Source organism: Sinocyclocheilus rhinocerous, unplaced genomic scaffold, assembly GCF_001515625.1.
Source record: "Sinocyclocheilus rhinocerous isolate Xijiao unplaced genomic scaffold, SAMN03320098_v1.1 scaffold43, whole genome shotgun sequence".
In the NCBI taxonomy this organism is placed as follows: domain Eukaryota; kingdom Metazoa; phylum Chordata; class Actinopteri; order Cypriniformes; family Cyprinidae; genus Sinocyclocheilus; species Sinocyclocheilus rhinocerous.
Genome location: NW_015628370.1, coordinates 127,547 through 138,112, shown reverse-complemented (window position 1 = coordinate 138,112; position 10,566 = coordinate 127,547). Strand labels below are relative to the sequence as shown.

General features: G+C 40.0%; 1 protein-coding gene across 1 annotated transcript in view; it reads right to left on the bottom strand.

Annotated features, from left to right (window-relative positions):
• LOC107737767 (voltage-dependent P/Q-type calcium channel subunit alpha-1A-like) overlaps positions 1 to 10,566 on the bottom strand; it is a 115,608-nt gene that overhangs the window by 25,591 nt on the left and 79,451 nt on the right. Inside the window, exons 39-43 of the mRNA XM_016549389.1 lie at positions 10,229 to 10,356; positions 7,861 to 7,957; positions 3,049 to 3,163; positions 2,586 to 2,693; positions 501 to 604 (exon numbers count right to left, since the gene is read on the bottom strand). Coding sequence (XP_016404875.1) covers positions 501 to 604; positions 2,586 to 2,693; positions 3,049 to 3,163; positions 7,861 to 7,957; positions 10,229 to 10,356 — 552 coding nt within the window. The remainder of the gene's footprint in view (positions 1 to 500; positions 605 to 2,585; positions 2,694 to 3,048; positions 3,164 to 7,860; positions 7,958 to 10,228; positions 10,357 to 10,566) is intronic.

The following is a 10,566-nucleotide window of genomic DNA, read 5'->3' as shown; positions in this document are numbered from 1 at the left end:
ATTTTCTGAAACGATGACATCATCAGCCCATGTCTCGCCCCTAGTCAGACACCGCTACGTCACGTAACAGCAACAAAAACATGAACAAACACTGAATGATTGTCTTTTTATTAACTAACATTAACACAGATTAATAAATGTATTGTTCCATGTTCGTTTGCATACCGCGCGCAAGGTTTATGCGCATAGTCTGAAGTCTTCTTCTCCGTTTTTAGTGTATCTCTGTGGCAGAATGACAGCGCCACATACTGGTCTGGCATGTATACTACATCGTTTTGTGTCGGTTTCGCGGTTTCATGTGGACGCAGATATTTCTTGAGACGAGGGAAAAAAAAAGATTGGATAGGGAAAGCTCGGGCTTCGTGTGGACGTAGCCTAAGATACAAGTGTGTTTACACTTCAGAGTCGATGGTGAAAATGAGCATTTAGCACAGCTGAAGACTGTCACAGCTCATTGTGGACTGAGATTGTGATTGCAGGGTGAGAGGAAGACAGCATACCTGTTCATCGTGGAGAGCCTGTGTCCGTTTGGCTTTACTTTGCCGATAGTACTCCATGATCATCATGGCAGCATAGATCTTTCCCACTGTCAGGTCTGTCGCTGCTGAGAAAAGGACAAGTTACCCTGCACGATTAGACAAGGTGAGATGGACCCTGAGCGAGGGGGATGGGAGTGAACACGGGACGTGCACAAGACAAACGCAAACGCACAAACTCACATGCACAAACAAAGAGTGTCAAATCGACACGCACACAGAGCCAATGGTCTTTTCACAAGCAGACTGATTAAAATGGCTAAAACTATTTACGCACTTCATTTTTATGATCAATATCTGAAATACTCTGTTTCTACTATTTTAAGTGCAAAAGTATTGCAGGAACTGACAGCCAACTACAGCATAATTCCTAGATACAGTAAACAAAGTAAAATGGTCTCCCAAAAAACGGTCCTTGCCGTTTTATGGAACAGAGTCCACATGGAGAAGTTACTAAGAGTAACTTCAGACTAGGTCTACATGCCATGCTTAGTGGTGTTTAAAGCCATGATCACCACCTCTGTATAGGATCTACATAGAACAATGAAGATAAAAAATTAGCATCAAACAATACAGTTCTAAATTACTACATGCTTGCTGCAAACTCATCTAAAACATACTTTCATATTACTAGCATTATGATTTTGCCAAAAGCTTTATTGCCTAATGTGTGACAGCAATGCCACCTCATTATCTCATGCTTTATTTGTAGCATCTAGCTAGCATTAGACTAGCTAGTTTTAAGCAAATCTCATAAGATTAGCACATACATTTCACTGGTAGCATATTAGTGGTGCAATATTTTTATTTATTTTTTATTATATAATACTGTTTTACGTACATCTTGTCAGGAATCTCATAACCCCTGTAGTGAAAAGACATCTATAGAGGGTTGATCTATAGTAAGGCACCCCCTGGTCTCAGGCATAGTGAGCTGGACATACACAAATGTGTGTTATCAATGTCTTTTGTAGCACTTGAACATAGACTGTCTTAAAATATCTTTGTTAATATGTTTGTGTGCAAATTTGCAGTTGCACGTAGGGGGAGGGAAGGAGCTAAACTTGCTAAAGCTAAAGGCAACACGTGCTCGTAAAACAACTTTCAAGGCTTTTTTACTGCACTAAAGCCCAAAGTAAGCACAAAGTAATTCAGTATTTATGTGCACACTAGGGTATGCGTATAGTGTGTATGAGGTAAATTATTTTCATTATGCTAGTAGCCTACAGCAGATTTTTCTAACCGGGCATACAACAACAACAAACTACTGGAGACGACAACGACAATAGACGACTACGTTGACAAACGCTTATGTGCAGACCTTCCAAGATAACCAGATCTACAGTTTAAACTAGTACAAAGGCATTTTTATTGCTCATAACTTTTGGAGAGAATTAGTGCAGACACTGGACAAGGGTAAAACTTTCTAGTGTGCATGTGTCTTGCTTCTGTGTTAGCGCACACTATCAAATGGAGTATACTTTGAAAGGCTATGTGTTCAGCTGTTCACAACAAAAACTCAAGTATCCCTTACGCAACTACTCTCTTAGTTCATTTGCATGTATAGGCCTTGCATCTATTTATACGTCCTATGCAAACTGCAATCAGCAATGTTTGCACCATTATTGGATTTGAATAATACTTTCTGCATCACTTTCAGTGTCTACAATTCATTCTCAGTGAATTTCTTCTTCTGTGATCAGTCTGCAGTCTAAATGTGTGTGGTGAGTTGGTGGGTTTTTGTTAAATGTGAGCCAAAATCATCACAATTAAAAGAACCAAAGACTTAAACTATTCAGTCTGTGTGCATTGAATTTATTTAATACACGAGTTTCACAATTTGAGTTGAATTACTGAAATAAATGAACTTTTCCACGACATTCTAATTTATTGAGATGCACCTGTATATGTAAGGGCCTAAAATGAAACTAAGGGAGCAGGCCTGGACCATCAGGGGGTGCAGAGCAGTGAGTGGGCCGGCTGAGAGAAGCTGTCCTCGGGTGGTAAAAGAGAGACATTGTGAACACACCAACCTCCTAGGTAACTTACACTTGTGGGGTGTCACCAGAAGGTCCAGATTCTTCTGAGATAGATTGGGCCATATCGCCATCATCTCCTTCCTTAGTTCAGCATCCATCTGGTGCTTATCTACGCCTCCTATTTACACAGCAACAGGTACACGTACACACATATATGCAAACATATTTCCACAAACACACACACAAATTTTTGTTAATGTTTGAACAATGTATTATCCAATTGTATGTAGAAGTACTGTGTACAATATCTTACAAATATTTATTCTACGAGTCATTATATTAAAGTGGGGTCCCAAAGTCCTCTTATGAGGAAGTTTTTTTTTTTTATTATTGAGGTTTGACTTTCCAAGTTTAGACTAGATTTGAATTTCAGACTTTTGAACCCCACTGTACTTAAACAGCTATAGGCAAATACATCAACCGTTCAAACAACAGGAACGAATGAGGGAAGAAAGAAAAAAGGAGGGCCAAACCTTCCCCACCCTTGGCGATCTTGATGTCTAGAGCGGTTCGGATTAAGGCCATAAGGGTGGAATTAAAGTGCACTGTGTTGTCATCGGCAACTGGTAGATCCATCCGCAACAGTCTCTGTGGAGAGCCAATCAGGACCAGTTAGAAGAGCAGCGCTACTGAAATATATGTGTGCTTTGAACCTCCAGGTAGGGTGTGCTTTTGGTGTGTGAGAGGAAATGGGAGGGGAAAGGAAGGAGGGATTTTCAGGGTTAGCTCTGTGACCTTTGATACTCAGTGCAAGAATTTAATTAGAGCTGTTTTAGTGTGGTAATCATGGCTAAAGAGGAGACTGATTAATGGTTTATGAGACTGCTGTGGAAGTTGTGGAATAGTTCTGTGGTCTAGAACAGTGGCTCTTAACTGGTTGGTGAAAACCCAAAAATGGGTTGCAGGTCTGTTCTCAGAGAACAGCAAGCAAAAAAAAAAAAAAACATATATGCTTAATGCATATAATACAAACACAACTAAAACAATTGCTTACAGTCAGATATGGCAAAAATAAATAGGCTTATCCACTTTTTTTAAAAAGTGAGAAGGAAATGATTGTCTTTTGTTGTTGACCTCAAAGGCTGTTTAATCAAACAGCATTTTACTTTCTACAAATTCATTTGTAATTTGGTGAATTTTCACCAAATTAGCAAGATGCCAACAATGACAGTTGGTGTGACATGACCTCACTCTCAAAAATCATGAACAAAACTATGTCACTAAGGTAAAACAATAAAAAAAAGAACAAAATCAAATTATATACAATTTTAATTTCAACAAGGATAAGCAGACTTGTACCAATCACAATGTATTTTGTACAGTGAATTATTGGCTAAATAAATAAATAAATAAAGGTCAATGCTTGCTTTTAAGGATATTATTGCTAGCTTTGTAAAATCTGGGTCCTGAAGCAAAACCAGTCACAAACCACTGATTCAGATGTCCATGAAACTGAGGCTGCATATGTTTACAAAAGGCTGTTTAATCAAACAGCATTTTACTTTCTACAAATTCATTTGTAATTTGGTGAATTTTCACCAAATTAGCAAGATGCCAACAATGACAGTTGGTGTGACATGACCTCACTCTCAAAAATCATGAACAAAACTATGTCACTAAGGTAAAACAATAAAAAAAAGAACAAAATCAAATTATATACAATTTTAATTTCAACAAGGATAAGCAGACTTGTACCAATCACAATGTATTTTGTACAGCGAATTATTGGCTAAATAAATAAATAAATAAATAAATAAAGGTCAATGCTTGCTTTTAAGGATATTATTGCTAGCTTTGTAAAATCTGGGTCCTGAAGCAAAACCAGTCAAAAACCACTGATTCAGATGTCCATGAAACTGAGGCTGCATATGTTACAAATCAAATTCGTATCTATATGATGGTGTATCTTGTTTTCATATCAGCATCTGAGCTGTCAGTCAAAGAGCTTTTCCAGGAGGAGGTTCACATATTTAACTCAGACCAGCGGATGAAGTAATAAATTAAAACACCATTAACATAAACGTCAGTGTTTTAAAGTATAATTCATCCTGTACTGATCTGGGGAAAGATTATACTTAAACACACACAAAGTCATAATTGCATTGCACAGGGTTAAATGTTACCTCAATCCTTCCGTTACCATGACGCCCTCTGCAATGCAATCATCCACGTTACCCAACGTCTCCCCGTCCCGCTCCATCCCAGCAGAAACACTCACCCTCCACACTCACTACCCTCTTTCCCAGCATGCATCATGCAGTCACATGCATCACAGGACAAGCAACAGAGCAGCCAACACTGAAAGCATCATCTAGTTGTTTCATTCAGCTCATTCATTTAGGTTTAGTAGTGGTTGCTGTCATTGAGAATCAATCATAGATGGACTACTGGATAAAACAAGAGCTCGATCCAGATTCTCTGGTCTCTCAATGCAAAAAAGATGCAGGCTATTGGTTTAGGTTAGAGCAGCATTCTCCAGAAAAAAAAAAAGAACAAAAAAGGGAATGGCTTTGTGAGTTGTTGTTGTGAAGAAGATGAGCTAAGAGTGAGGATTCGGCTACCTGCTGTGAAAGGGTAATACTTTAATGCTACGGAAGATAAAGAGAAAACAGTGGGCTGCCAGAGAGGAGTACCGGAGCAGGAATTGGTTTAGGACTGATAGCTTTTACAGGAGGAATTTGGATGGTTGAGATGGTAATGATGAAAGAGACAGGACAGAGACAGTGACACCAAATTTAAAGAGAGCTCAAAAGCTACACGAAAATCCAAGGGTGAAGGAGAATGAAGCGAAAGATAAAGCTAGAGGAAACGTAAGAATAGAAAGCTCTACCACAGGCTGGTCACATTCTCAACAGGCGATCCTCTATTATGGGCCCTAATGTTTGACAGGGAGAAAGAGGGTGAATGCAATGGTCGTGGTCACTGTTCTTCATTCCACTGAGGATAGGGGGCAACAGAGACCCCATTAGACAGTAAGTGACCTGTCTGATTGAATACACAGAGATTGTTGGTCTGCCACCACATGTTTAGGTTGGTGGAGATCACCGAACACTCTATGAAGCAAAATATTTTACGAAATGGGAGATCAAACGGGACAGAGAAAAATGAAGGGGGAGGGGCAAAGGTAAGAGAAAGGGGATCCCAGACTTGTTGAGGGCTCATTACGGGCGCAGATCTCCTTTCCTGCATTTTTTAAGCTGTCGTTCACTGACAGAAGGGTGAAATGTCAGTGTACGGTTGCAGACAGACAGAGAGAGAGAAAAAGAAAGAGAGAAAAAGCTAAGGGAGTATTGTGTGGGAGGGGCCAGTGGCCTGGAAGGTGGGGCATGCAGATGATTGGCAGAATGTAAAGAGGAGGGGCTGGAAACAGATTAGAACTGCATTGACAGAAGAAAGAGAAGTGGGAAAAGGATAATTTGTTCAAAATAGTTGCATTGTACCAAAATGACGAGATTTGTTCCGTTGTAGTGCCATAACGCTACCCAAGGATTACATGTGTGTGTTGTTGCGTATGTGTGTGAATGTGTGCTTATCTGTGTGCAAGCGAAAAGAGAGAGACAGAGAGCTGGTCCCAAGAGGAAAGGGTCCCTAAGAGAGCGGCATCCACAGAGCTGAGGGACTCGGAGGACTAAAGTCCTTCAGGCCTTCCTACCACTGCTGCACACGCACATTTGGGGGTGTTTTTGAGTGTGTGTGTTTGTGACGATGTGAATATACAATATGCATGTGTATGTGTTGACATGCGTCCCAATTTGCGTACTTATGCACTATTCTATGCCATTTTGTAGTAGTGTGTTCACACTGATAATTTCAAAAAGAAGTGCATTTCAAATACCCACATGATGCACTTATTTAACCGAAATAACGAAATGTGGAATGTTGGACACTTCATGCTCTTAACTGTCGCCACTTTCTTAACATAGCAAAGTTAACCAGCTCCCGATGCTGGATTACAAACTAACCTTATATAAGGTAGAGGACATAGTGCATAGTATAAGTGCATAGTGTGTAGTGCATCATTTGGGACACAACTTTTGTGTTTAGTTTCATACTGCATCTCAGATCTGAAATTCACTTATTGATCACTGCTGTACATTAAAGCATAAGCATTTTGCTTTAATGTATTGATAAAGATGTAGAACGTAAGAACAAATCTGAGACCGTTACGTTTCATTCTTTGAAGTTTTAATGAAAGCTATGAAAGTGTGCGTTAGTGGTTTTGTGTGTGTATGTTTTCATACGGTGCAAAAGTGCTGAGAAGGTTTGTCCGTTCCTGCTTCCCTGTGGATCGGCCCGCCTCAATCTAACACCCTCGAACCCAGCCCTGCCACCAGAATCACAATAGCGCCCTCCGTCAGACAACGAAGGAGGAAAAGAAGGAGAGAAAATAAAGAGAAAACACCAAAAGTACAGACACAGCGCTGGCCACTCGGAGGCCCTCTACCTTGTAGGCAACCCGTGCAGGGCACTTCTTTCCCAGGCCTAACGGAGGAGACATGTGCCTGAGCATCTCATACATATCCCTGAAACTGATTCTGCCACTGGGCAACCGAAACAAAACAAAAACCAAAGGAAATGTGCATGGGAGAGAGAGAGAGAGAGAAAGAGAAGAAGAAAAGGGGTAAATCAAAAAAGAAGGGATCAGGAAGGAGACGGGGAATTGGGAGGGGAGGAGAACAGAACAGAACAAAAAGCAGGTTATTGGCCTGTACGAAAGGAGTGGTTTGGTAAACTAGGCTGCCGCAAGACTAATGTTGGTCATTTGTGGGTAAGGGGAGGGGGAGGTGGAAGGTGGGTGCTCAACGTCTGAGTGCTAAAATTGAGTTCTATGCAATGGGGCAGGTTGCATAGAAGAGCAAGCAGGCTTTAGAACAGGCATAAAGTCCCGCTGCTGGCAGGGCGTTGTAATGAAGTTTAATGTCAATGCAGTTTCTGTCCCCCTCCACCCAGAACAATGCACGCTACCATACCAGCTAGGCCTAGCCATGCCTCAACAGCAAGCAAAACAAAAATCAAAGATGGCTGATTCGTTTTTTTTTGTTTGTTTGTTTGTCTTTCACTTTAGTGGTTTTCTCGTTTGCTTGTTCCATACACACTAGTGCACTAGTTCATGCTCCTGTAAGTGTCGGCATTGTCCTGCACATTCTCATTGTCATATCAAGTAGAATGCAAGTAGAAATGGTGAGAATACAAAAACATTGTTGAAAAGAAAAAGAAGAGGTAAGCGACATTCATTGCATTCTGGATGCTAGCAGGTAACATTAGTTTTTAAGTGGAAGTCAAACCTTGCAGGCCACCCTATGAGGACATTTCTTGCCTAAGCCCAGAGGGGGGTCGATAACTCGCAATAAACTGTACATATCCTTATAATGAATGCGCCCGCTGTAAGAAGAATACAGGGAAGTTAGAGAACACAACTCAGAACAGAGACATCGGCAGGAAGAAGAGCACAAGAACAGGAAGAGAAGCACAGAATCACACACACATTTTCTTATTTGCTCATCACCCGTTAGTTAGTGCCGTCAAATCTGTTCGCACACCTCCATATTACTGCTGCTCACCCGTCTCTACTTCACTTCGTTTTTTCTTTTTCCTTACTTCCTTCCATTTTTCAGCTTGCTCTGTGCTTTACTTTTTCTCTTTCTCTTTACCATGCTTATTTTCCTTTCTTCCTCCCTCTTTTTCTTATTTCCTTTTTCTTTTCTGTTTTCCTCACTTGCTTTCTATTTTTATTTAATCCCTCCCTCTTCATTAATTTCTTCCTTTCTCTTCTACTTATTTCCTTCTTTTCTCTTCTACTTAATTTCCCTTAATTTCCCTTCCTTCATCCTTTCTTTCTTTTCCTTCTGTCCTTACTTCTCATATTTCCTTTCATTCTCTTCACCATCATTTCTTGCTTCCTTCTTTTTGTTTTCCTTACTTGCTTCCTCTTTTCCTTCTGTCAGTTGTATTCCTTCCTTCCTTTCCCTTCTACTTTCTTTTTCCCTTTCTTTCTCTTTCTTTCCTTCCTTCCTTCCTTCCTTCCTTCAGTTCTCTTATCCATCATGTCTTTCTTTGATGTTTCCTCACTTGTTTCCTCCTTCCTTGATCTTTTCCTTTCATCATTTGTTTTCTTTACTTTTTTAGTTTTTCTGCCTTTCTTTTGCTCTCTCTTTCATCTTACATTCTCTTCACCTTTCATTCTTTCTTTCTCTTTTCCTTCCCACCTTCTACTTCCTTTCCCTTCCTTCCTTCCTTCCTTCCTTCCTTCAGTTCTCTTATCCTGTCTTTCTTTCTTTGATGTTTCCTCACTTGTTTCCTCCTTCCTTGATCTTTTCCTTTCATCATTTGTTTTCTTTACTTTTTTAGTTTTTCTGCCTTTATTTTGCTCTCTCTTTCATCTTACATTCTCTTCACCTTTCATTCTTTCTTTCTCTTTTCCTCCCCACCTTCTACCTCCTTCCTTCCTTCCTCCTTTCCTTTCATCCTTTGTGTTCCTTTCTCCTTTTTTCTCTGTCTTCCTTTCTTTCTGTTTCCCTTCCTTCCTCTTTCCCTTTCTCGTGCCCTTCTTTCCTCCTTCCTTTCTCTCTTTCTCCCTTTAACTTTACCTTCTATTGACTTTTCCTTTCAATATTTCGTCCTTCTTTCCCTTTTTCCCTTTTTACTTCATCTTTTCTTTTCTTGCTTCTTGTTCTACTTAATTTCTCTTCTTTCTTTTTTGTTCTCTTTCCTTTTTGCGTTCTTTCTTGTCAGATTGATTCTGTGAAAACTCTCTGAAAAACTCTCTCTCCTCAATTTTTTCAGCATAATTTTCCTCGGTAAAAAGGCTTTAATCCTGCTTGCATGTTAAGATTCAGTCTTTCCTATTCTTCTCTGAATATCTGATTAACTCTCGGTTGCCCGTCTACATTACTGTCTAACATACAACATTAGGGTGACAGGCACTGGAATGCAGATACCAGGAAACTTAGCGTGTTCAGTAGAAGGGCACAGTAAGTTTGGCTTGCAGTATGCCGTATTCCAGAGTGGGAGGACTGGGACTCACAGAAGGGCATGTAGGAGGGTTTGGGGGGGATTGATGGATTTTAGCAGAGCTGAGAAGCTCAAATCCATTATCCCTTTCTCTCAGCTGGTGCTGTGGTATTCTCCTCCCTGTTTGGTCCGAGGTAGGATACAATGAAGCCAGGCTCTGAACTTTAAAGACTGTGCCAGAGGCCACGGCTCTACTCCGATTTAAAAAATGAAGCGTTCCAGTCAAACACATAAGAGAGGGCCAGTGTGTGCTGTTATAGGACAGAGGCTACATTTACAGGTGTGGAAATGTATAGGTAAACACATGTAAAGCACACCTGTCTTTCACACAAGACCAAAAAGTGTTAAAATAGCCTCTTAAAAATGGTGTGTCCAGCAAATTTAGGGGCCAAAGATATTCAAAAAGTTAGGGCCTGTTGCATCCAATTCTGCATTTTAAAAGATTGCGTGGTCTTAACTTTCGATTAATTACCAAGAAACATGTTAATCACAATCTAATGGTATCTATTCAGTGTGTATTAATAAGTTTAGTGAAAGTTAAATTATAAAAATTATAAGCTCATTTAATTTATAACTTCACTTCAAGTTACTAAGTAAAAACATTGAAAGAGTGTGTTTATGTGTGCAAGTACATGGGCTCACCAAGCAGCTGGATCATACTCCGCCCAGATTCTCACATACTCGTCCAGGTGATGGGGTCCCAGGATAGAGGAGTCACGTGTCAGGTACTCAAAATTATCCATGATCACAGCCACGAACAGATTCAGCATCTACACACATGTAAATTACAGGCCTAAGTAGCCAAATCTGACAAGTCGAGCTGTAAATTACACACCAAATGTACATGAGACTGTTATTTCTTCGCTTTTAAGCAATATTAAAACAGTACAATCATGGATGTCACGTTGTATTAAAAAAGTGGTCAGTGTATAGTGGAGAAATTATATATATATATATATATTTTTTTTTTTTTTTTTTTT